This window comes from Corythoichthys intestinalis, chromosome 20, assembly GCF_030265065.1.
Source record: "Corythoichthys intestinalis isolate RoL2023-P3 chromosome 20, ASM3026506v1, whole genome shotgun sequence".
NCBI lineage: Eukaryota > Metazoa > Chordata > Actinopteri > Syngnathiformes > Syngnathidae > Corythoichthys > Corythoichthys intestinalis.
The window spans coordinates 33,347,611-33,375,598 of NC_080414.1; the positions used below are offsets into that span (position 1 = coordinate 33,347,611).

General features: G+C 39.9%; 2 protein-coding genes across 3 annotated transcripts in view; one reads left to right on the top strand and one right to left on the bottom strand.

Moving 5' to 3' along the window:
- mtpap (mitochondrial poly(A) polymerase) overlaps nt 1-3,435 on the bottom strand; it is a 47,038-nt gene extending 43,603 nt beyond the window's left edge. The window contains exon 1 of one of the 2 annotated variants that reach the window (XM_057824619.1): nt 3,233-3,378. Coding sequence is in view for 1 of the 2 variants with exons in the window: in XM_057824618.1 (XP_057680601.1) it covers nt 3,233-3,383 (151 nt within the window). In the remaining variant the exon portion in view is untranslated. Of the gene's footprint in view, nt 1-3,232 lie in introns of both variants that reach the window. The other variant, XM_057824618.1, reaches the window with a different exon arrangement.
- A 659-nt stretch (nt 3,436-4,094) lies between these two features.
- The window catches only part of map3k8 (mitogen-activated protein kinase kinase kinase 8), a 35,124-nt gene continuing 11,230 nt past the window's right edge, over nt 4,095-27,988 (top strand). The window contains exons 1-7 of the mRNA XM_057824497.1: nt 4,095-4,204; nt 6,553-6,911; nt 6,991-7,161; nt 19,512-19,773; nt 24,253-24,359; nt 24,825-24,977; nt 25,311-25,557. Coding sequence (XP_057680480.1) covers nt 6,579-6,911; nt 6,991-7,161; nt 19,512-19,773; nt 24,253-24,359; nt 24,825-24,977; nt 25,311-25,557 — 1,273 coding nt within the window. The 5' untranslated portion in view covers nt 4,095-4,204; nt 6,553-6,578. The remainder of the gene's footprint in view (nt 4,205-6,552; nt 6,912-6,990; nt 7,162-19,511; nt 19,774-24,252; nt 24,360-24,824; nt 24,978-25,310; nt 25,558-27,988) is intronic.

Here is a 27,988-nt window from a genome sequence, read left to right on the forward strand (position 1 = left end):
GGGGGCTTGTAGTCAAGTGCGGCTTATAGTCAGGTGCGTCTTATAGTGCGAAAATGACGGTAATCTATAAGCGTAGACAAAATGAACTTAATACAACTATTAAGGTTCTAGAAGTAGTTTCTTAACTTGAAAATTCTGTAAGTAGAGACGCATTTTCACTGTAAATGCACTAATCCAGGGGTCGGGAACCTTTTTGGCTGAGATTTGATGACCCACCCCGCATCCCGAACAGGCGCTATACGTGTCAATTTATATATATATATATATATATATATATATATATATATATATATATATATATATATATATATATATATATATATATATATATATATTAATATTAGGGCTGTCAAACGATTAAAAATTTTAATCGAGTTAATCACAGCTTAAAAATTAATTAATCGTAATTAATCGCAATTCAAACCATCTCTAAAATATGCCATATTTTTCTGTAAATTATTGTTGGAACGGAAAGATAAGACACAAGGCGGATTTATACATATAACATACTGTACATAAGTACTGTATTTGTTTATTGTAACAATAAATCCACAAATGGCATTATTAACATTCTTTCTGTTAAAGTGATCCACGGATAGAAAGACTTGTAGTTCTTAAAAGATAAATGTTATAGTTACAAGTTATAGTAATTTTATATTAAAACCCCTCTTCATGTTTTCGTTTTAATAAAGTTTGTAAATTTTTCAATCAAAAGTAGAGTTAAAATAATAATTATAAGAATAAAAATAAAAATAATATATAATAATAATATAACAATAATAGAGTGACCAAAGTCTGAGTAAGTTTTACGTGTATTTTGCATAGCCATTTTGATATGGAATGCCAGTTTATTTTGCATTGTTGTTTAACTGTGAGAATAGGGCCTCATTACTATCGACTGAAGTGCTTTTCTTTTTGGGAACATTATGTTTTTTGAGAGAGATAGGAATATGATTTTTGTTGTGCTTTCACTAAACGATACTTATGTTTGTTGTGAAGGAGTTGCCGAAGCTTATGCCAATAAACAGCACGGTCCAAAGAACACCTGTGTCCACTCGCCTTTATAAAATATATATCTCTGTACATATCTTACCCAAAATACAACAAAAGACACATAATTGCCACTAAAAGAAAGAAAACTTACCGAAATATGTGAGGACCACAAATAGCAATTTGCATTGCATTGTGCATACAGCATAAACATCTCACAACTACTAATTCTCCCACGTTTAGAAGAAATAACATTAGTATGGAACGACGCTGCCCCCAAGCGGCCGGTGGCATTCTCTTCACTCTTAATGTCCATAAACGGCCTCATTGTAATCTGTTTGAGGCAATTTGCGAGCGGGTCATTCAGTGCATGCGTTAATTGATTCAAATATTTTAACGTGATTAATTGATAAAATTAACGCCCGTTAACGTGATAATTTTGACAGTGTGCAAGTGTGCAAAAAAAAGGGACTGTAAAAATGTCACACCACGTTTTTAACACTGTGCGACGCTACATGTGAGAAAATGTTGTCAAAATTTTCAGCATGTTCTGCTTTACAAACGGCGCCCCATAATGTAAACGGGGGTTTCCAGGGTAAAACGGGCAAATTAAAAATAAGTTGGGGGCTTACTACGCCATGAATCTGCTATGGCAGCATATAAACATATTGTTCTATCAAACACAACAGTTGTTTTGGCTTAAAATACAGCAGTTTCTTTTAAGGAGGAGTGCAAGAGCAGAAACGGCTTTTTCAGTCTTGTCTGTTTTCCGCCATATATATGCATATGACTGAAAATCAACAGGTCCTGAAATGGCCTAATATGACCTCATTGGCATTGACTGCCACTGACGGCCATAGAAGTGGGAAGGGCCCATTTGAAGAGATAGGGGATCATTCGCTGCCATCCTCCCAGTTCAAATGGATTTAACGTCCACTAGTGATAAACTCACAGCAGAATGATGAAGATAGCTTGTTTTTCTCTTTATTAGTTGTTTTGTAGAATATCCTACAATAGCCACGTTTACATGCTGACTTTTATTCATACCGATTCAAATCATTCCGAATGGAAATTTCAGATCAGCTGTTTACATGTCACTTCATCTATTCCGATCCAGCGTTTACATGTGTCTGCCTTTATTCCGAAAGGACGTTTGACAACTGCCGTCTGACATGCGCAGATTAATCAAAACAAAGCATTACGTTGCAAAACATGGAGATCGATTGTCAGAGTGCTGCTGTTTTAACTTCAGAGAAGAACTGTCCCCATCACACAGTTCCTCCTCAAAACCCACGTCCACGCTGTGGACATCGACGTTGGCCAATGGTCGTCCTCCCATCACTTCGTCCATCAGCTCAAAGAACGGAAAGTTTGTGGGGTCGTGTCCGCTTCTGCTGTTTTGCTCTTTTGCCTTGTAGTAGCCAGTTTTCAGCGTTTTCCACCAGTTTCTAATCTGGTCAACGCTCCGGTCTATTCCGGCTTCGTGTAACCTCTTGTGAACTTTTTTAAATAGTTCACTGTTTCTCGTTTTACGCCCGTCTAAGCGAGCAATTATATTCAATTCTTTTAAAGTTTGAATTAAATACAAACTTTCCGCCGGACTCCAATTAGGTGCGCTATGCTTGGAAGCCATGTTGCAAGTGACGTTACTGACGTCACCAAGTGACGTCACCACGTCAGTACGGAGCATGTGCAGAAAGAACGCAACCAGACACCATTCCGCTTCCCTGTTTACATGATATAATTTTACTTCTAATCGGTTTGGGAAAAGGAATATTCCACCCCTGTGAAACGGAATGAAATTCCTTTTCGGTTTGGGCCTGTTCATTCCGAATGAGGTGTTTATATGGAACACATTTATTCGGTTTGAACATCTAAACCGATTGTAATTGGAATATTTGGCTCCATGTAAACGTGGCTATTGATTTCCTGACCAATGTAGCGATAATCGTTGTATCGCCATATCTTGAGAACATCGCTATCGTGAGCTTTGTATGTCAAATCGTATCGTATGTGAGGTACCAAGAGCTTCCCACCCCTGCTATGTAACTAAATACCATTGTAGGTACGTGGTGACAACTGCATTCACATACCGATGCATCTGCGGGTACTTTTGTATTACTTATATCGTATAGACGGAACTAATATATTTCTCCCATCTAGTGTGACCCATATTATCGTACCACGTTCTGACCAGGTATGGAAAATATTTCAAACACTACCAGACACAGCCTTTACTGACTTGTTTCGTCCTTTATCGGCACGTCGGCGTGGGCTGGAACAGCTGTCGTTCCAACTCTTCTGTGAAAATAGGTGTCCACCTTTTGGAGACATTTTACGAGATTACCCCTTCCACTCATATGTAACCTGTGCGCCGCAATGGAGGCCGCCATTGCTGCTCACGCAGTACGCAACTACGCATGTGTTTACAGGCCAACGCAGAAAGTCAGGATGTGACGCCAATGAAGTGAAATCGCCATGGATATCATATACGCAAGGCTAGATGTAAATTCGAATTCGTTGACTCTTTGACGGAATAACACAGCGGCATCGTTTATAGTGAGCCGTGTTATCGTGGTTACGATTCAAGAGTGATTTTTAAAATGCTATAATTATTTTTAACTATGTAGTGCATTTATTGCTCCGACGCAAAATGGCCGACAAGTGACGACGCCCAACCCTGTTATATCACAGCGCACAAAAGAGCTCTAGCTTTTTAAATGTCTTTATTGATAGTACGAGTTTAAATAGAAGCTTATTTAACATGCTAAACGGTGTTTATTCGATTAAATAACTAACTGGCACCTTAGAGTAATAATTGTTTATTTGTGCAGCGATAAATCTGTGTGTTTTTTGCGTTTTGTTGCCCCCGAAAAAGGTACAAATGGTAAAGTAGCAATGACGTCTAAAGTTATAAAAGGTTAAAGTTTTTATAAAATAAATTATTTATATTTAGGTCTGGTTGCCTTTGTATGGATGTATATGAAGAAAGTCAATTTAGAAAAAAAAAAAAAAAAAAAAAAAAAAACGAAAACGAAACTCATGACCAAAGATTGTAAATACCCTTGAGTCGAGAGTGGCTGAAACACATGCGCAGTGTTTTCACTGTGTGGTTCCTCCCTCGTTCCTCCTCCTCAAAGTCACAACCAGCAGATCAGTGCCTACTGGAAGTCACTGACACAGTTATGTAGAGAAGTCGCTCTTGAAACCAACGGTAAAGCCACTCTCTTATATCTTTCTCTCTATTTTTAATGTTACAAAATAGGCTCTCAGGAAGTAATAGAGTGGATGTTTGCTTTTTTCTGGCGAAAAGTATGATTCAAGTCATGTTAAATGTTCAAAAACCTGTTGTTGCTTTGAGTTAGATTTTTTTTTTTTTTTTTGGGGGGGGGGGGGGGGGGTCCAACGCGATTAGGGCATTAGAGAATTTTATTATCATGTGAGTAATTTGTGTGCATTTGTTATGAAGATCAGTCTGTTATTTTTCATTAATATTTTGCAGTATTTTTATTTTGTCTGGAAACATCCCTCTTCCTGGTTATTGCAGTGGCACACGTAATCATACATCATGTTATTGTATGTATTGGGATGTATGACAGCATTGTACTCAATTAATTTGTGTGATTTACATTTTGGTGTTTTTAGAAGGAAATGTAATTTCTGCATATTTTCAAGACTTAATCTTCCCATTTGTTTTAGTGCCAAATACTCATTTAAGCGATTTATTGTGTTTACTTTATAAGATGTAATATAGAGCAGTGGTCCCCAAACTCTTTTGCACCTTGGACCGGTGAGATGTGGGGCTTTTTTCACGGACTGGCAATGTTTGGCAGAAAATTACAGTAAACATTAAAAATTTACATTAAACATTAAGTGCAGGGAAATGCAACTCACCATACGCTGAATGAACCTTTTTTTAACACTTGATGGCAAATATGCTTGTTCGCAGGCATAATGAGTTCTTCTCCAATCGTGAATGGTTTCTTGGCTTTAGCAATATGGCTTACCACGAGGTATAATGCTCTCAGTTCGCTTGCTTTTGTTGGCTCGTTTGCTAACTTTTTCCTACATATTATGCAGAATGGAATTTGGTTGTAGGCTCCTCTTCTTGCTCAGCAGGTGGCTTTTTATTGCGGCGCACAACCAACAGCAACTAAAGTTACTGTTTACATTGACACTGGGATGCTATAGATTTACAAACACCCCAGTAATGGCGGCCCATCACGAGAGGCTGACGTGCACAAATCTCTACTCAGATTAGTGAATAGAGTAGACAGGCATATTGATGTGTCAGGAGGCACAGGCCACTTGGCAGTTTTTTATTATTTCTGAGCAGCCCGGTAGCGATTTTGCCATGGACTGGTACCGGTCCCCGGCCCGATGGTTGGGGATCACTGATATACAGTACAGATATTTGCAAGGGCGGGTAGAGTAGCCAAAAATTTGACTAAAGTAAGAGTAGCGTTACTTCTTAATAATATTACTCAAGTAAAAGTAAAAGTAATCATTCAAATAATATCCTCAAGTACAAGTAAGAAAGTATACTCAATACTCAATTAATGAGTATCATTGTAACTTTTTTTTTTTTTTAAACAATGGTATTTTTTTTCTCAGCAAGTTATCTTTGTGAACTGTTGTTATTATACTGTACTGTAACCTATTACATAACCACATTAAGCCAAAGAAATGCACAAAAAAAAAAAAAAAAAGCATTTGGTGAAAAGAATACTCAAGTAATGAGTAACATTGTGAGTAACTGCTTATGATGTTAGTTTTTTTAACTATTGTATTTTTTTTATCTAAATGAACTTTTATGATTATACTTTGAAGACCAAGCCTGTAACCTATTGCATAACCATATTAAGCCAATGAAAAAAAAAAATATATATATATATATATATATATATATATATATATATATATATATATATATATATATATATATATATTAAAAAAACATAGAATTCCAGCAAGAGAAAAAAAAAAACAGAAATTAAGCATTTTTCATTTCGAGATCATGAGTGCCCTCTAGTGAAGAAAAATTTTCCCATTATCAAACTAAAAGGATCATACTGTATCTCCGACTTTCCCTGGTCAATCGGCGCCAAATAAAAACAGCGATTAAAATCCGCGCTTTCGAGTCATGTTGACGGCTATGTCAAATATTTCATTTTTTACGGAGCTTTTAAGACACCCCATGATTGGACAGGCTGGCGTGATCATAGAACGGCAAGCTTGATTGCAAGCAAGTTTGGTATAATGGTGTCATTTGATTATTGTTGCGACGTCTCATTTGTGAAACTGGTTGAGCCACTGTTGGCGTCCCTAGTAAAAAAAAAAAGAAGTAAAATCTAATACATAGAATAAAGAGGAAAAATGTAACGACTAGTAAAGCATAATGTAGTGGCGTAAGAGTAGCGTTTTTTCATTACAAACCCACTCAAATAAAAGTGAAAAGACCATTTTTCTCAAACAGTTACTCAAGTAAATGTAACGGAGTAAATGTAACGCGTTACTACCCATCTCTGGGTATTTGATAAAAATTGATATTTTATGTTACAGTCGTAGGACAACTCCACACCAACAAAATGGAGTTCAACTATGATAACACCATAGAATTGCTTTTGGCACATATGAATATTGAGGACATCATCAACGCTGCAGAGACCCTCTATCACTGTGAGGAAGAGGAAAAGAAGCGGGGCTTGTCATTCGAAGAGGAAAGTTTGTCCCCTGTTGCAAAGGATGGGAATGACGAGGTTGGACATTTTGGGAGTCAGCAGGAGGGCTACACTGACGTGGATGGGAGTGTACGGCACGGGACAGTGACGGACCTTCTGTCTTTTGTCAACCTGATCTCTAACATTCAATCAAAACCCCTGCAGCAGTTGTCTGAGGAAATGGGAGTCCTACTGAACAATGTGAGTATATTTGTTACTCTCTATCAAATAAATAAAGAACAACTATTAAAAGTGTAATTTGATCTGATTTTGTTTGCAGAAAGATATGGTAATAAAAAATGGGCGCTATAAGATCAACAAGGATGTGCTCCTGTTTCCCTGGCAACTGACCTACAAGAATCGTGGCTCTGACCTTGTACCTAAGGGCTCCTTTGGGAAAGTTCATTTAGCCCAGGACATCAAGACCCGAAAGAGAATGGCCTGTAAACTGGTAAGTCCTGCGGGGAAATGCAGTATACTGTATGTGAGTACTATGATTTTTTTTCTCCAAATAACAACAAGTGTGATCATGTTTTGCTCTTTCTTTGGAGCTCTCTGCAATATTGCAAAATGAGCAACGGAAAATGCATTAATGAGAAAAAAAATGGGAAGAGTTATACAAGTTTGCTGAGCTTTTGTGACAATACAGAAATCTTCTCTTGTAGTCCTACATGTATATGCAGTACAACTCTCTCACGTGGAAGATAGTTATAACTGGCAGTTTTATTTACTGGCAGTAGTTTATATTTTACCTGTGATTTCCGGGAAGTTGACAGCACTTGACAATAGTGTCATCATTTCATTGTGATGTAATGACTAGGGATGGGAATTGATAGGATTTTTACGATTCCAATTCCATTATCGATATTGATTAACGATTCGATTCTTTATCGATTCTCTTATCGATTCTAATTTGGGGAAAAAGAAGAACAAACGTTTTGATTGGCATTGAGTTTGTTTAATCAGAAGTCACAACCTTAAAAACTCACAACAAGGTCAAAAGAGGCCCAAAGCCTCAATATTAACGGTGGCAATGAGTGGCAAATGCACAAGAATGTAACATTTTACTGAAACATTTTTGTAATAGAAATAAAAAATATTGGTATATATTGGCATATAGGTCGTTGGTCTGCCGTTAGCAATATGTGTTAAACTTGCAGGGGTCCCCAAACTTTTTCCAGTGAGGGCCGCATAACTTTTCCCTTCTCTGATGAGGGGCCGGGGTCAGTTTGTAACAGAAAAAGTGTGACGATTGCAGGAGTGCCTAAATGTAAAAAATTGTTGTTTTTCAGAATGCCACAATCAAATAACCCTCTTTGGATATTACACGGAACAAAAGTAAATAAAATAAAAATGATAATATAATTAATAAAAATAACACTATTAATCAAATAGATAATAACCAAATAACCCTCTCTGAGTTCTTCACAGAAAAAGGCCAGAAAATAATTAACACTATTGAGAGAGAAAAAAAAAAAAAATTCAAAATGCTCTCTGGTATTGTTCAGGGGACCGGACCAAATGTCGGGGCGGGCCGTCCCGCAGGCCGTAGTTTGGGGACTCCTGTTAAAGTATTATTTACCAGTACTGTATATTGAAATGCATGCCTTTTAGTTTTTATGGTGCTTTCACGCTCAAGTGGGGGCGCCCTTGCACTTCCTCACGCGAAGAAGAACGCGCTCACATGAAGAAGAAGAAATGCCGCATCCAAGGCGAGTGAGCGAGTTAGTGAGAGAGGGAAGCACTGCTGCGACCCTACGTTCTTTGTTAATGCTTGTAAAATATCTACAGAGGCAACGCCTGTATGTATCATCTTTTGTGTTGTTGTTGTGTGTTTCCACTCGCGATCGGACACTTAAATCCAGTTGTGTAGTGGTTTGAACGATGTGATAATGCGAGCGAACGCATGCTAACTGCTTTGTTATTACTGAATTAGCCGCCAATCATCACTGATTTACGTTGATGCAAACCTGTTTGTTATTGGGGACGAAATTGATATGTTTCATTTCTATTCTTAGTTTCACTCTTCAAGTGATGGTTGAATAAAGTCAGCAAATTATACCAACGTCTTCTGTATCGTCATTTCGGAGTTTAGCTAGCTGTATAGCTGTCTCTGTGAGGACAGTGCAGTCTGTTCCCTCCCGATGCAGTTATCTCCACTTTGCAATGATTGTAAGTCGTTTTGTTGTAATTTTTTCTCGTGAAGTGAAGACACACTTTCGAGCGTTTGAACATACGTGCTGTCATTGTTATGTTTACAGCTGCAATGCTCGTGCTAAACCATCGTAACCTTTCATTTTCACTCTCTTTCCTGGTGAAGTGTAGCCAAACTTTGGAGCGGGTGGTTCTTGGCGCCATGCTAGTTTGATGTGTTTGGACAGCAAGACAGTCACAACGCAATATGCGTCTTCGGGACTCGTTAAAGGGATCGTTAAGGCTTTTTCATTGTGATTTCGAGGCCTCGAAACACTAGGAACCGGTTCCGAATTGGAATCGGATTTCGATTCCCATCCCTAGTAATGACACTGTATAGTAAACACATTACAAACCTATTTTTTGGTTGTAATTTAAGTATTTTACAGTATTTTCTTTAATTTATTCATTACATTCTCCTCTACAGTCTCTAAAAGTGGGATCCTCAATGTTAACGATGAGATGCTAAGTGATATGGTGTCATTTGACTGATATGCAGTTAAGCACATACAGTGGTATTAAAAAGTATCTGAATCCTTCTCACATTTCTGCATAAAATCACCATCAAATGTGATCTGAGCTTTGTCAAAATCACACAGATGAAAAAAACAGGGTCTGCTTTAACTAAAACCACCCAAACATTTATAAATATTCATATTTTAATGAGGATAGTATGCAAACAATGAAAGAAGGGGGAAAAATAAGAACCATCACATTTAATATTTTGTGTCCCCAAATTTGGCAGCAATAACTTCAATCTTCCTGTACCTGTAGATCAGTCTGGCACATGAATCAGGACCAATCTTGGCCCATTCTTCTCTACAAAACTGCTGCAATTCAGTCAGATTCCTGGGAAGTCTGGCATTCCTGGGAAGTCTGGCCTAAATCGCTGTCTTTAGGTGATGCCACAGCATCTCAATGGGGTTCAAGTCTAGACTTTGACTTGGCCACTCCAGAATGTGTATTTTGTTCTTCTGAAACCATTCTGAAGTCTGTTTACCTCTTTGTTTTGGATCATTGTCTTGTTGCAGCATCCATCCTCTTTTTAGCTTAAACTGTTTAACATCCTGATAAACCTTTGAATTCATTCTTCAATTTATGATTCCAAGTTGTCCAGGTCCTGAGGAAGCAAAACAGCCCCAAATCGCGATGCTCCCTCCACTATGCTTCACGGTGGGGATGAGGTGTTGATGTTGGTGAGCGGTTCCATTTTTCCTCCACACGTGATGTTGTGTGTTACTCCGAGACAATTCCATTTTGGTTTCATCAGTCCACGAAATGTTGTGCCACAACTTCTGTGGAGTGTCCAAGTGCTTTTTTGCGAGCATTAAACGAGCAAAAATGTTTTTTTTATACAGCAGTGGCTTCCTCCGTGGAGTCCTCCCATGAAAACCATTCTTGGCTATAGTTTTACATATAGTTGATGTGTGCACAGAGATATTGGACTGTGCCAGTAATTTCTGTAAGTCTTTAGCAGACACTCCAGTTTTTTTTTTTTTTTGTACCTCTCTGAGTAGTCCGCGCTGAACTCTTGGCGTCATCTTCGGTGGACGGCTAAGCCTTGAGGGAGAAGCAACAGAGCCAAACTCTCTCCATTTGTAGACAACTTCTCTAACTGTCGATTGATGAACACCCAGATTTTAGAGATTGTTTTGTACTCTTTCCCAGCTTTATACACATCAACAATCCTTGATCGCAGGTCTTCAGACAGCTCTTATGACCGAGCCCTGATGCACATCAGACAATGCTTCTCATCAAGACAACTCTTACCTGGTGTGTGTTTTATGGTGGGCAGAGCAGCTTTACCACTCATCAGTGATTGGTCACACACCTGACTGAAATTGTTTGGTAAAAATTGGTTTCAATTGCTCTTTAAGTCTCCTTAGGCAGAGGGTTCACTTGCTTCTTTTTCCCCCTTCTGTCATTGTTTGCATGCTATCCTCATTAAAATATGAAAACCTATAAATGTTTGGGTGGTTTTAGTTCAAGCAGACACTATTTTTACATCTGTGTGATTTTGACAAAGATCAGATGACATTTGATGGTGATTTTATGCAAAAATGTGAGAAATTCCAAAAGGTTCAGATACTTTTTCATACCACTGTAGGTAATAAATACATCATGTGTTGCTGTTATTTTGTCATATACCACCAGTATTAAACAAAAAAAGCAATTCATTGCTCTATAAAATCATTTTACTTGCTTACGACCAATATACCTGCTATTTTACTCTAATGATTGACAACTCAATGCCTGGGACCTAATAAAAAAAAGGTTACCATTCATTTACATAAGAAATAAATATTTTAAAAGAAATATAAAGAAACAAATATTGAAGTTTTCTTTGCTACTAAAGCAAAGGAAAGTATACGTATGGATGTAATCCTTAAGAAAAATGAATAGAAGGGTACCAATAGGGGTGTGACAATATATCGAAAAGGTGATATATCGTGATACTTTGTAGCCCAAAACTTATCGATATGCTCCCACCAAAAAGCAGTACCGTAATTTTCAGACAATAAGCCACTACTTTTTTCACCCCATTTTGAATCATGTGGCATATAGTCCAGTGCGGCTTATTTGTTTTTGATATATATATTTTTTTTTTTTTTTTTTGGGGGGGGGGGATTTATTTGGGTTAATAGGTAACACTTTATTTGACAGCCATGTCGTAAGACAGCGGTTAGACATGGGCATTGATGGATGCTTATGATAGATATCATTAAGTGTCATCCAGCAAATTATGTCACTAGCTCCATTTATCCCCAGCTCATATCTTTTAAATTCATTCAGAAGGGAGATAATTTGCCTGATGACACAAAATGGCATCTGTCATTAGCTTTCATTAATGCTCATGGCAGTGTCATGTCATAATTATGATGGTCTTCTGACAGTCTTATGGCGCCACTATCAAATAACGTGTTACCAAATTCCATAACGAGGAATTAATGAAACAACTAGAACAGTAACTGAAGAAATAATAAGCACAGAAAATGAATTTGATTTGTTATGTACATCTGTAGCGCTGCAATGCATGCTAGGAAGCATGTTGGACGACAACAGTGTTGACAGTAGGTGGTAGCAGAGGTTGACTGTCTCTCCCAAGAGAACAGTGATGGCTAAATTTAAGCTTCTTGAAGCAATGAAGATTTGCAGCTTATTGGTTCAAAGCTTCATGGTGGTTCATTTGGTCTTATGACAGTCATATGATGCCGCTGTCAAAGTGTTACCGGTTGATATGTTTTGGTGTAAATATCTCATAATACAGTGAGGACAGCTGCGGCTTATAGTCCAGTGCGGCATATCTATGAACAAATGTCGTTTTCGTATCAAATTTGGTGGGTGGCGGCTTATAATCAGGTGCGACTTATAGTGCGAAAATTACGGTACATCATTTTTAAAAGATGTCACTGTTTTAAAAAAAAAAATCTCACCGCACACCTCAAATGAATAGCCTATTTTAAAACGTTTTTCATACACTGTATCAGGCGCACCGCATTATAAGGCGCAGTTGTAGCAGTAGTAGAAGGAGTTGCGTTATGCATACCACAAGATGGCGCTTTGGTAAAGGGAATTCCATGTTATGATCAACCAATATTCCTCCATAATATATAAAGCACATTGGAATATAAGGCATACTGTTGACTTTTGAGAAAATTGAAGGCTTTTAGGTGCGCCTTATAGTTCGGAATATACGGTAACTCATTGCCTGGAATTGGCTGCCTCTGACGTCCAGTCTGTTTGAACTGGGAGGGATGGCAGCTGCCACCCTCCCAGTTCAAATAGATTGGACATCCACTAACGATAAATCATTCCATATCACAGCAGATAGATGAAATTGCTTCTTTTACAATATATTGTAGAGTGATTTCCTGACCTATGTATCAATGATTGTTCTGTCGCCATATTGTGAGGTCATCGTATCGTATGGTGTTTTGAAACAATTCTGATACTGCTTATGATCAATCACAGTATCAATGAAAATGAATAGTAGCGAGGCTGATACCCAATCACCAGGCTACAATGGGTTAACTTGTCTGTTATATCCAATCAGACAAGTATTCTTTGAGTAGACACTGCTTATAATCAATTACAGTATCAAATAATATAATAGTCACAACTCATAATCAATTGCTATGACTTATTATTAACTTCAGGATCGCGGATCGTCGGCGACTTACATGGACAGCAAACAATAACACTTCACTGCGTTAAACAAGCGGCACATTTTATTTAACCCACAGTATAAAGTGTACAAGCAAACAAGCAACAATTGTATTTCAGCTCATAGATTACATGCAATAACATAAATCTCATTACCGTGTGCTGGAAGGACGGAGAGCCGGGCGTCCTCAGTAATAGTGAGCGAAGAAATACCAAGGCTGGGCGACCGCGCGTAATCCCACAGCAGACTCTGATTGTACTTGTCTCCGTCGCTTCTTTATAGCAAGTACCGCGCCCCGTAACTTCCCCTCCCGTATTAGATGTTTCACACGGCTCGAGTGCGGTTAGATGTTTCACACGGTTGACGAGAAAAACATGTTATGTTCATATTCCGATGTTTTGGGAGTCAGCTTGATAAGGTTGCCGATGTTTTGGGAAGGTTGCCGATGTTTTGGGAGTCAGCTTGGTAAGGTTGAAAACAATTACCTTGCAGCTTGATGTCAGTTGATGAGGTTAAAAACAACATTCCTTTATATAAGGTTTTGGGGCCTTGTCTTACATTCCACTCCTGGTGTTTTAAACCAAATCAACTCTAATTTATTAATCCTACTGCATAATGTCTCCAATTTTGCTGAATCCATTGAAACCAGGGATCCCCCCGCAAATTAGCATACAAATAAATGATGGTCGGCTACTATTTCATACACCGCGGCTATAAGCATATTTACACGGTCAGGGTGTCGCTCTATACGGCGATAAAAGAATCCACCCCTCATATCTTGGTAGTCCAAGATATGCCCCCCTTCTTCAGTAGTTATAGTTACTACGCATGCATCTACCCCGTCTAAGTCTATTGTTTCTACCAGTACCCTCATAATTCTAACTGATGAAATATTTTCCGGGCAACCTGGTCCTCTAGACGTTTGACATAGCAACAAATTCCCATATTACATAGCGTAGTCAAAGCAATAGCTATTAAGACCAATATCATTGGTGGAAGCAACGTTACCCTAGCAGTTTGTGAGAATCCTGAAAATATGTCCCACCAATGATGAGCAGATTGTTGCTGAATAATTTTAGCAGCATGCAAAATTTCTCCTTTAGCCATCAATGTTGATACCATCAGTTGGGAAACATTGGACGCATGCGACTTAATCAATTTTTTTTTTTTTTTTTATCTCAGTGGATTGTTCCAATGCGCATTTGAAACGCTCCAAAGAGATTTGCCATGGTGTACGTAACACTTCCCATTGCACAGCCGTAAACCGGCTAGCAACTGTGTAATTTGTCAACCAATACGTCCCGTTTCCCCACTGAAAGAAACGAATATTACATAGGCATCCTACAAATGGAACCGTTGGCAACATGGAGTGATTTTGGGCAGTGGCCACACAAAGGGTATGTGGTCCTACCTGCCACAAAATGTCCCTACTAGGTTCCCTTGACCAATCGCATAAGGCGAAGTCTACTTTTGTTAAGCAAGGATTAACAAATTCATGATGCAATTTACAAGCTAGTCCTTTATCTGTGTTTTCGCAAAGATCGGTATTAAAGGTTTGGTTCGTTCCCGAATTAAACCATTCACCTTCCACATGCAAAAACCAATAGCCTAGTTCAGTTATTACGGGTAATACCTGGAATTTACATACGGTAACGTTTGAGGTTACGGTGTATTGTGTCCAATATCCCCTACATTCGGTCGCATTACAAACCGTATATTCCGAATGTAACTGTAACCATAACTCCGAAGATATATTCCAACTCGTACGCCACTCCTGATAATTTCCCGTAGTCATTGTTCGTATAAAACGTTCCTTCTGCGCCTGTGCATGTAGGTATTGTATGCTACATGTGGTCCAGTTTAGCTGTTTAGTCACGTTGGTTAAAACACTGCTAGTGGCGTTCCATATATTCAGTTCCCATTTAAATACGTCCTGCCATAATTTAGCATTTTCTTTTTGTCCCACTATTGAATTAGGAAGCCACATTCCTACTTTTAGTAGGGCATCATGAGTTCCCTGTCCGGTTCCAGCTAATTTATATATCAATGGTATTGGATACCCCCAATAACGTTCCCGTTCCCCCTAACAACGTGTCATACCACTCTCTCTTCCTCCGAGCACACGATGGAAAAACAGGGAATACAACTTTCCAGTGCATTTTCGTAGTTATCACTGATTGTGTCAAAGGTGTACATGTATCAATTATAGGTGTTAATACTTCTTGTGTTGCATCCCACATCCCTTTATCCCATGACAATTGTGCTAAGAATAAAGACGACGCTTCTTCATGAGGCGCGATAGATGTGGGCATCCAAAGCCCTACGGTCGAGAGACCGTGCGCAATGTCACTTCCGGTGTTAGACAACATAGTTCTGGTGACTTCTCCATCAATCGTGTTAGAGATGCTTAACACGGTTCCGGTTCCACCCAGAAGGGTGTCGTACCATGCACGCTGTTTCCGTGCGGCACATGTGGGGAAAGGGGGAAACAAGACGATCCAGTGAATCTCCGTGTGCGTTTTCTTCAATCTGGGGACAAAGGGGGCAAACAAGGGGGCAAAGGGACCAGAAGGGGGATCCAAAGGAACAGGAGCAATTCATCCGATCCCTCGAACTTCCGTGCTGTTCGAGATCCATAGGTCAGACGTGACCTCGGTCATCCACTCAGTGCCATTGCGTGAGTGACACGTTTTGTTGTCGAGATGCCACAGACCGACCGACAGGTGTTTCAGACGTGACCGTGATGAGGCATCCTGCAGCCACCATGGGAGCCCTGCGAACCCTTCCTGTATTGTTGACTCCTGGGGTGCAAGGGGGGGGGTCCAGAGGAGCAGGGACGACCTTCCTTGGACACCGGACTCCCCGAGCGTCCTCCACCATGCAGAGCCGTAGCGATCTCCCAGTAGATGTCCCAATAAACCGCCTCCACATCACATTATCAATTGTCAGGCTGGAAGAAGCAGAAGAGATTTCAAACGCTTCGGACCAGACACATTTTTGTATCAATTTTTCCCGTCAGATTTCACAATAAACGGTTCTGAAGTCAAATTGTATATTACAGCCCCCAATTCGCCTTGATAATCAGCATCAATAACCCCCAGCAAGTATAGTTACCCCTTTAAGTGACAATCCAGATCTAGGTAAACCCGGAGTAGCTCGAACAGGTAACTCGGCGGTTTCTGCAATCTTATAAGTTGTCCTGTATGTCTTCCACTCACATTCCCTGGCTAAATGTACCCTTTGATGGCACAAAAAGCATCTTCTTTCTAACATCGCAAAGTCAAAATCGTAGTCAAAATCGTTATAATTATTTCCGCTTGGCGAAGCGCCAATATTCACTTCTCTCTCCAAATTGTTCACTTCCGTCTTTTGTAATTTACTGTAATTACATACATTATAAATTTTGCCGTGGTCACTCATTACAAAATTGGCCACTATTCCACGTGACGACAAAATCTAGAATTGTCTATTAGCCACTGACATCACAGCCGAACAAAGACAGCCAAATTCCATCAGCATGCGATCCAAAAGCCGTAAGCCTAGACAATATTTCGTATCTTCAAAATTCCTTAAGAAAAAATTTCAAATTCAAATTATCAATAAAGAAACTCATGACAGTCAAATTCAAGTTGTCAATAAAGCAACTCATGACAGTGTTCAAGTTATCAATAAAGCAACTCATGACAGTAAGTGTACATTATTAACCCTTAAGTTGCCAATACCACACCTCAACTGTTACAGCTGCATCAAGGTGAATAATCACTTTATCACTGTTCCCATTAACATAATTTGTCAACACTATCAATAATCCTTGTTGTCTTGAACTTCTGGGCGGGAACTGGAATACCGTCATCTGTTGATCAGGCAGATGCTGGCATGCAGCTGTCCCCACCCTCAGTCATATTCGATTAATCAGTTAATCAAATGTCTAAACACAGTTTAATCCATGAGCTTGTTGATAATTAAATTAATTACCCTTAACATTCTATAAGTTTCAATGGAGCTCAACAATCTATTCTCATCTCTAATGAAATTCCATTTCAAAATCATTTTTGTTTTACCTGTTTTCCCAATTTGTTTCTCAATTTTATCCTAAATAATATAAGGAAAAGGCTGGAATATTCCCAGCTGCAATTACAACCTCCCCTTATAATCAATTTGGGCAAAAACCCAGCGAATGCCGTCGAGGACCCCATGTTGCAAATAGGGGCCACCGAAGGGCCGCACTCCTCATGTTGAAAAACGTTCCCTTCTTCCCATTTTGCGCAGTAAACGGTCAGCTATTCACACACGATCCCACGCAAAAAATCATAATCAGTCACGCGACAATAACTACAATTATACACACACAATAAAGGTTCAACTATTACACATGAGCCTCGCAAAAAAGAATCATGACGCGACGCAGCCTCACGTTCAGTCACACAATAACAACCATCCCCAATGGCTTATCATACAGGACAGCACAATTTCAAATACAAATCAGAATTACCGTACATTCTACCAGTGGCTCACACCAGACCAAACATAAAAAACATACAATTTGAGGTCAATGACGAACTAACTGTCAACACAGATCCACAGAAATTCCTATTTATCTGACGTCATGTGTAGTACAATCCCCTAACGAATCCACGTATCGGGACGATCATCGCATCCGCGCAAACACGACGCAATTCCATTCCACGGTTCTTTTTCCCAACGAGGAGTTACGATCTTTCCATGCTTCTGCACAAATCCACCTCATTTTTCGTACACCCCCTAAAGGCGCTCTTTTTCGGACCACAACCTGAGTCAGTAAATCTTTGACTGACGTCGGGCTGGCCCCTGTTGTCATGTTAACCCACGGACCAGGGCGTCCCCCATTCCGCGTTAACAATTTCCCCAATTTCTCTATACTCATGACTGTCCCACCCCGGCACTCCCGAGACGCAGTCAGCAGAATTCCCAATTTCTCTATACTCATGACTGTCCCACCCCGGCACTCCCGAGACGCAGTCAGCAGAACCCCCTTCGGGTTCATCCAAAGTTTTACTCTTACTCAAACAACAAGCCATGTCCAAGTCGCAGTTCTCCGGAAATCCTGTCCACCGTGACCTCAAAATTGTTTTGAAATTTTCCAGGTTCGCAGTGAGTAAGCAACAGGCACACTTTTGCTTAATAGACAATGTTTATTAATTCCGCAATTTCGGAAACATCGCTATTCTGTTACGTCTCACTCAGTATTACTTTGAAATTTCCGGTCCCTTCCGGTCCCCGCGCTATACCGTTTCACGCGTTCGACAGCGTTCAGTGTCACCATGAACGTCTTATAGTCGTTCAGCGTCGCCCCACTATTCACTCCCACCTCTCTGGCTTGGCTGGGCCGCGAACCCGCGCGCCGACGACACTTCCCGCGCTACTGATAACGCTAAACCAAAAATGTACCGGAATGTTCACTCAATTTATCGAGTAATACGTAAATCCCAAAACAACACAATCCCAGTATTACTCAAGTCAATTTACCAAACAACAAATTCTCAGTATTACTTAATTACAATGACCAATTTCAATCAATACTAATCAATTTATCAATACTATTAATCCTGTCCGTGACGCCATAATTGTTTTGAAACAATTCTGATACTGCTTATGATCAATCACAGTATCAATGAAAATGAATAGTAGCGAGGCTGATACCCAATCACCAGGCTACAATGGGTTAACTTGTCTGTTATATCCAATCAGACAAGTATTCTTTGAGTAGACACTGCTTATAATCAATTACAGTATCAAATAATATAATAGTCACAACTCATAATCAATTGCTATGACTTATTATTAACTTCAGGATCGCGGATCGTCGGCGACTTACATGGACAGCAAACAATAACACTTCACTGCGTTAAACAAGCGGCACATTTTATTTAACCCACAGTATAAAGTGTACAAGCAAACAAGCAACAATTGTATTTCAGCTCATAGATTACATGCAATAACGTAAATCTCATTACCGTGTGCTGGAAGGACGGAGAGCCGGGCGTCCTCAGTAATAGTGGGCGAAGAAATACCAAGGCTGGGCGACCGCGCGTAATCCCACAGCAGACTCTGATTGTACTTGTCTCCGTCGCTTCTTTATAGCAAGTACCGCGCCCCGTAACTTCCCCTCCCGTATTAGATGTTTCACACGGCTCGAGTGCGGTTAGATGTTTCACACGGTTGACGAGAAAAACATGTTATGTTCATATTCCGATGTTTTGGGAGTCAGCTTGATAAGGTTGCCGATGTTTTGGGAAGGTTGCCGATGTTTTGGGAGTCAGCTTGGTAAGGTTGAAAACAATTACCTTGCAGCTTGATGTCAGTTGATGAGGTTAAAAACAACATTCCTTTATATAAGGTTTTGGGGCCTTGTCTTACATATGGTGAGGTTCCCACCCCTGGTATCAATATGTTGTTTTCCACAGATTCCCATGGAAAGTTTTAATGGTGCTGAAGTAGAGTTCCAAGCTCGCTTCTGCCATGAGAACATCGCCCAACTCTACGGGGCTTTGCTATGGGAACAGAATGTGCATCTCTTCATGGAGGCCGGTGAAGGCGGCTCGGTCCTGGAGAAGATAGACAGCTGCGGGCCAATGAGAGAGTTTGAGATTATCTGGGTGACCAAGCACATCCTTCGGGCCCTGGAGTACCTGCACTCGCTCAATGTCATCCATCACGACATCAAACGTAAGAGCAAAAATAACTGACCCTTGACAGACTAATATATGTACTGTGAAATGACTCAGGAAAAGATGCACACAATTGTTAAGTTAACTGTGTGTAGGTTTATGTTGATAAGAAGGGTCACAGCTGTTTTCCTCTAGTTTTTTTTCAATATGCAAATAACAGGAGAGGTTGGAACTTAAGTTATGTACTGTTGCTGCATTACCTGAGGCACACAAGCTTTATCAGTCACCACCCCTAAAAACTGGTTATTCTCTGGAATTTCCAACCTGCTATCTCCACTATGTTAAGGATAAGTGTAGCGTCCAGAGAGGTGAATAACTTGAAAAACAATGTGGCACACATCTTAGAAGTACGGTAGTCCCCGGGTTACGACGTACCCGATTTACGTGATTTCGAGTCTATGACAGCTTATCACAACAAAGAGCTTTTTAAGTTGAACGTTTTTGTAAATAAATGCTTAAATCGCGGAATTCCTATAGATATGACTGTAAAACTGTCTAGAGTCTTGGTTAAAAGCAAAAAACGGGCAGTTATCATTCATTTTACGAAAATATTTCAAGCCAAAGTAACACTAATTTTATCCATTGATTTTTTTTTCACAACGCTTCAAAGTGCATGCACGGTGTTATTTAATATAATAATTACCTTGAATTCTCGACCAAATCACTCTTGAGACACTCCTGCCTGCTTGTAAGCAGTAAAACCTATGTCCTATTTCTACCTAAATCTGGTGTTAGAATGCAGTGTGTATTTGAGTTTATCACAGTGAGAGCCAACTCAACGTTCTGCCTGGGACGGCCTCCTACGGGAAGGCGTGGCACAATGTCTGTGGAAGCTGTCTTGTCAACTGATGGTGGAGTCTATGGCACGAGACTGAATTTATCCTTTCAGTCCCAGGTCATCATTGTACATTTGAAGCTGTTGAAGCAATTTAAAAAACAATTGCCTTTCATAATCTACATGCTTTAAAAAAAAAAAAAAAAAAAAAAAAAAAGTATATCGGCCTCAAATATTGACTTACAAAATCGGCAACCGGCTGAAATTTTTTTTTACACGTCGGTGTCTGAATCGGCATTTGAAAATCCCATTGACCTCTAGTCGCCAGCGTAGGAATGGAAGTTGTTCGTAACCCGGGGACTACCTGTTATATGTATTTAGTAAACCAATTACACTACATTATATGGATACACAGCAAAATATACAGTGGTATGAAAAAGTATCTGAACCTTTTGAAATTTCTCACATTTCTGCATAAAATCACAATCAAATGTGATTTGATCTTTGTCAAAATCACACAGATGAAAATACAGTGTCTGGTTTAACTAAAACCACCCAAACATTTATAGATTTTCACATTTTAATGAGGATAGCATGCAAACAATGACAGAAGGGTGAAAAATAAGTAAGTAACCCTCTGCCTAAGGAGACTTAAAGAGCAATTGAAACAAATTTCTACCAAATAATTTATGTGAGGTGTGTGCCCAATCACTCATGAGTGGTTTAAGGCTACCCTGCCCACTATAAAACACGCGCCTGGTAAGAATCGTCTTGATGAGAAGCATTGTTTGATGTGCATCATGGCCTGCGATCAAGGATTGTTGATTTGTATAAAGCTGGGAAAGGATACCAAACCATCTCTTAAAGTCTGGATGTTCGTCAATCGACAGTCAGAGAAGTTGTCTACAAATGGAGAGAGTTTGGCACTGTTGCTTATCTCCCAAGGAGTGGCCGTCTACCAAAGATTACGCCAAGAGTTCAACGCAGAATACTCAGAGAGGTAAAAAAGAACCCCAGAGTGTCTGCTAAAGACTTACAGAAATCACCGGCACAGTCCAATTTCTCTTTGCACACACCCAGTATATGTAAAACTATGGCCAAGAATGGTGTCCATGGGAGGACTCCACGGAGGAAGCCACTGCTATCTTAAAAAACATTGTTGCTCATTTAATGTTTGCAAAAACGCACTTAGACACTCTACAGTAGTTTTGGAAAAATATTTTGTGGACCGATGAAACCAAAGTTCACTTGTTTAGGAGTAACACACGTCATGTGTGGAGGAAAAATGGAACAGCTCACCAACATCAACACCTCATCCCCACCGTGAAGCATGGTGGAGTGAGCATCATGATTTGGGGCTGTTTTGCTACCTCAGGGCCTGGACAACTTGCAACAATTAATAGAAGAATGAAATCAAAAGTTTATCAGGATGTTTTTCAGGAAAGCCTGAGGCCGTCTGTGAGACAGTTGAAGCTAAAAAGACATTGGATGCTGCAACAAGACAATGATCCAAAACACAGAAGTAAATCAACTTCAGAATGGTTTCAGAAGAACAAAATACACGTTCTGGAGTGGCCAAGTCAAAGTCCAGACTTGAAACCCATTGAGGTGCTGTGGCATGACCTGAAGACAGCGATTCATGCCAGACTTCCCAGGAATCTGACTGAACTACAGCAGTTTTGTAGAGAAGAATGGGCTAAGATTAGTCCTGATCGATGTGCCAACCTGAACTGCAGCTACAGGAAGCATCTGGATGAAGTTATTGCTGCAAGAGGGTGGGCCACAAAATATTAAATGTGATGGTTCACTTACTTACAGTGCCTTGCAAAAGTATTCGGCCCCCTTGAATCTTGCAACCTTTCGCCACATTTCAGGCTTCAAACATAAAGATATGAAATTTAATTTTTTTTGTCAAGAATCAACAACAAGTGGGACACAATCGTGAAGTGGAACAACATTTATTCTATAATTTAAACTTTTTTAACAAATAAAAAACTGAAAAGTGGGGCGTGCAATATTATTCGGCCCCTTTACTTTCAGTGCTGCAAACTCACTCCAGAAGTTCAGTGAGGATCTCTGAATGATCCAATGTTGTCCTAAATGACCGGTGATGATAAATAGAATCCACCTGTGTGTAATCAAGTCTCCGTATAAATGCACCTGCTCTGTGATAGTCTCAGGGTTCTGTTTAAAGTGCAGAAAGCATTATGAAAACCAAGGAACACACCAGGCAGGTCCGAGATACTGTTGTGGAGAAGTTTAAAGCCGGATTTGGATACAAAAAGATTTCCCAAGCTTTAAACATCTCAAGGAGCACTGTGCAAGCCATCATATTGAAATGGAAGGAGCATCAGACCACTGCAAATCTACCAAGACCCGGCCGTCCTTCCAAACTTTCTTCTCAAACAAGGAGAAAACTGATCAGAGATGCAGCCAAGAGGCCCATGATCACTCTGGATGAACTGCAGAGATCTACAGCTGAGGTGGGAGAGTCTGTCCATAGGACAACAATCAGTCGTACACTGCACAAATCTGGCCTTTATGGAAGAGTGGCAAGAAGAAAGCCATTTCTCAAAGATATCCATAAAAAGTCGCTTTTAAAGTTTGCCACAAGCCACCTGGGAGACACACCAAACATGTGGAAGAAGGTGCTCTGGTCAGATGAAACCAAAATTGAACTTTTTGGCCACAATGCAAAATGATATGTTTGGCGTAAAAGCAACACAGCTCATCACCCTGAACACACCATCCCCACTGTCAAACATGGTGGTGGCAGCATCATGGTTTGGGCCTGCTTTTCTTCAGCAGTGAAAGGGAGGATGGTTAAAATTGACGGGAAGATGGATGCAGCCAAATACAGGAACATTCTGGAAGAAAACCTGTTGGTATCTGCACAAGACCTGAGACTGGGACGGAGATTTATCTTCCAACAGGACAATGATCCAAAACATAAAGCCAAATCTACAATGGAATGGTTAAAAAATAAACGTATCCAGGTGTTAGAATGGCCAAGTCAAAGTCCAGACCTGAATCCAATCGAGAATCTGTGGAAAGAGCTGAAGACTGCTGTTCGCAAACACTCTCCATCCAACCTCACTGAGCTCGAGCTGTTTTGCAAGGAAGAATGGGCAAGAATGTCAGTCTCTCGATGTGCAAAACTGATAGAAACATATCCCAAGCGACTTGCAGCTGTAATTGGAGCAAAAGGTGGCGCTACAAAGTATTAACGCAAGGGGGCCGAATAATATTGCACGCCCCACTTTTCAGTTTTTTATTTGTTAAAAAAGTTTAAATTATCCAATAAATTTTGTTCCACTTCACGATTGTGTCCCACTTGTTGTTGATTCATGACAAAAAATTTAAATTTTATATCTTTATGTTTGAAGCCTGAAATGTGGCGAAAGGTTGCAAGGTTCAAGGGGGCCGAATACTTTTGCAAGGCACTGTATTTTCCCCGTTCTGTCATTGTTTGCATATTATCCTCATTAAAATATGAAAACCTATAATTGTTTGTGTGGTTTTAGTTAAAGCAAACACTGTATTTTCATCTGTGTGATTTTGACAAAGCTCGGATCACATTTGATGGTGATTTCATGCAGAAATGTGAGAAATTCCAAAATATTCAGATACTTTTTCACACCACTGCACTGCTAATGGTCGCCTTGAATACCATAGTTATGTGTGTCATCTTTTCTTTCTTAGCCAGTAACATTGTCCTAATGTCAGACAAGGCTGTCCTGGTTGACTTTGGCCTGACTGTGCAAATGACTGAAGACTTGTATATTCCGAGAGATTTGAGAGGAACGGAGGTAAGAAAACAATCTTAAGATTTGACGCTTTCTGTGACTAGTCAGAGTTTCCACACATTTTCTGGTCCCTTTGCTTGACCGGTGATTGCATGTGCTCCATCCAGCTTGCATGGTGGAAAGTCCCCAGGCAGATTCCTAGTAGAAATTATAAGAGAAACAATGCTTGCAAAGGCACTTTTCTGTTCTAGCCAAAATTACACAGCAGGCTGGAATTTCCAACACCGAGAGAAAAGCTCTGTTTACTTTCCACACGCGATCACTTTGACGTACCCTGCGTGGGTCTAAAGGTTCACTCATCTGTTGCCACAGGAAAACACTCACTCACTGTGTACTGTAAGCGCTTTTTTCCTGTTTGTTGTTTAGATGTGAAGACAAAAACTCTTAGCTTTTTCTGTTCTATGTTCTTCAGGAGAAGGAATTCTTCTTCAGGTGTTCATTAAACACTGGTTTTCTTATTTTATTCAGATGTACATGAGCCCTGAGCTGGTTTTGTGTCGTGGACATAATACAAAAACAGATATCTACAGCCTGGGTACCACCATCATTCACATGCAGACCGGCAACCCCCCGTGGGTTAAAAGATATCCGCGCACTGCCTACCCTTCATATCTCTACATTGTACGTATATTTCAAAAACACACATGTCTTAATGTCAACATATGAAATGTGTAAACTAAGCTTTCCTTTCCTTCCCTCATGATCCGTTTCAAAGAAGGTTATCTGATGTTGTGAATGTGACTCAGTTACACCCTCTTACTTCCCCTTGAAACAGTTGACAGAATGAGGAAGATGTACGATTATGTGAATTGCCTATTTCCTAAATCACTTTTTTTTTTTTAAATCATGTTTACACATTACAAAACTGTAACTCACAACATGAAAGCAAAATATGGGTCACTGCTTCTCAGTTGTTTTTGAGATTACTGCTTTACTACAATTTTTCTCCTACAGATTCACAAGCAAGCACCTCCCCTAGAGGACATAGCGGATAACTGCAGCCTGACCATGCGGTCTTTCCTGGAACGAGCTCTAGAGAAGAACCCCACACTTAGGAGCTCAGCCTCAGAGCTGCTAAAGGAGGAGGCCATCAACCCACCCAAAGAGGACCAGCCCAGGTGCTGGAGTCTCGACTCAGCTCTCGAGGAAGCCAACCAGGCCATGCTTTACCAGCAGAACTCACAAGATGACGCCACACAAGGTACTATGCCAGGGGTGTCAAACTCATTTTGGTTCCCGGGACACATTCAAAGCAATTACCGTAATTTTCAGACTATAAGCCGCTACTTTTTCCCCACATTTTGAATCCTGCGGCTAATAGTCCAGTGCGGCTTACTTGTTAATTTATCTGGGTCAATAGGTAACTCTTTATTTGACAGCGGTGTCATAAGACTGCCATAAGACCGTCATAATTGTGACATGAAATTATCATGGGCATTAATGAATGCTTATGATAAATGTCGTTGAGTGTCATCGGGCAAATTATGTCACTAACTCCATTTATGTCCAGCTCAGATCTTTTACATCCGTTTGAAAGGGAGATAATTCGCCAGACGACACAAAATGACATCTGTCATAAGCGTTCAGTAATGCTCATGGCAGTGTCATGTCAAAATTATGATGGTCTTATGACAGTGTTGTGCCGCCACTGTCAAATAAAGTGTTACAGATTCCATAACTAGCAATCAGTGAAACAACTAGAACAGTAACTAAAGAAATAATAAGCACAGAAAATGAATCCTGATTTGTTATTTACATCTGTAGCGCTGCAATGCATGCGAGGAGGCATGTTGAACGACAACTGTGTTGACAGCAGGTGGCAGTAGAGGTTGACTGTCTGCCCCAAGAGGACAGTGATAGCTAAATTGAAGCTTCATGAAGTAATGAAACTTTGAACCAATTGGCTGCAAAGCTTCATGGTGGTTCATTTGGTCTTATGACAGTCGTATGATGCCGCTGTTAAATAAAGTGTTACCGATTGATATTTTTAGGTGTAAATATCTCATAAAACAGTGAGGAAAGCTGCGGCTTATAGTCTAGCGTGGCTTATCTATGAACAAATACCATTTTCGTGTCAAATTCGGTGGGTGGCCGCTTAAAGTCAGGTGCGCCTTATCGTGCAAAAATTACAATAGATTGCATTTGCATTGCAAAAACACACCTCCTTAAAACTAATCAAATTCCCTTGTTTTCAGTGTCAATGTACTAGGAATACAGTAAGTGATTTCTTGAAATTAGAAAAATAACAGACTTGTTTTAAGCAGTGAATTAGTATATTTAATCTTTTAAAAAATGTTTTGAAATGTCAAATATTCTTAATTCAACAATTAGATACTGTTCAAAACATTATTTGAAAGCAAAATTTTCTTGATTTATTACCAACCTTTAGATCAGGGGTCGGCAACCCAAAATGTTGAAAGAGCCATATTGGACCAGAAAAACAAATGGATGTTTGAAGCCATAAAAAATTAAACGTCTTATATAAGTCTTATAATGAAGGCAACACATGCTGTATGTATCTACAGTGAGGAGCAGAAGTATTTGCACCCTTTGTGATTTTGCAAGTTCACCCACTTAGAAAATAGGTAGAAGCAAAGGCATAGGTTTACATAGGGACAGTAGGGACATAACACTACCAACTTTTCAGGATGCTCAATTTGTCCCCACTAACTTTTAAGCAACCTTATTTGCATTTTATAATGAGTTCACTTATATAGGTAATTTAGATTGCCTTCCCATATGCTGTAAGGATACAATTGACCCTACCATTATTCACTGAATTATTTTCATTATGTTCAGACTTATATTTACCCCTTTTTCACTTGCTGAATGTGCTCGTCCATTTTTCCCCCCTCAAACTCACGTTTGATTGGCTGTAAAAAAGACGCCAATGTTATGGAGGTGGGGAACACACCACTAATTTTGCTACTGAAATTTTGCTACAACCTGCATCAGAGTTTGCAAAACATTAAACTGTGTGAATTTGCTAACCTGCAAAATTCGAGTAGGAAGCTGCTTGGAAAGAAGTGTCCTCCACTTTTGTATTTTCTGTCACTTTTGTATGTATTTTGTGCTCTTAACGTTAAGTAAACTGTGAGAAATGTAGTGAACCGAGGTTTACCTCCTTCTACCCAATTTTTTGCCTGGCACGGCCAGACTGTTCTCCCTGTATTTTTCAAAAACTGAGAGAATAGTCTGGGACCCAGCCCATTAACGGCCTCTCGAGCAAGTACAAAATCAATCGTCAAATCAGATTCGTTTATTTGCGTGACGTGTTCTTAACGAGCAACGTCACTCTTCCACGTCAGAATTCGTCTCCACAACAACACAGATGGCGAATAGGAGAGTCAAGAATATGTTTCAATCCACGGTAAAGTCAGTTTTAAATTACCAAAAACACATCGACACAAGTCATTGACAACAGTCTGTCTCGCGCTAGCCATGTTGAATAAACTCCGCTCTCCTCGTATGTTTACTTCCACGCGCAAATCCCTTGTCCCGCCCGTCGCTGATTGGTCCACTCCGCTGTCTGTTTGCTGTCGCTTGCGCCACCCTGGAATTTTTTATCCGCTTAATGGTGGCCAGACTCAATAGCTGGAACAGCGGTGAATCTGGAGTACCAGGCTACCCAT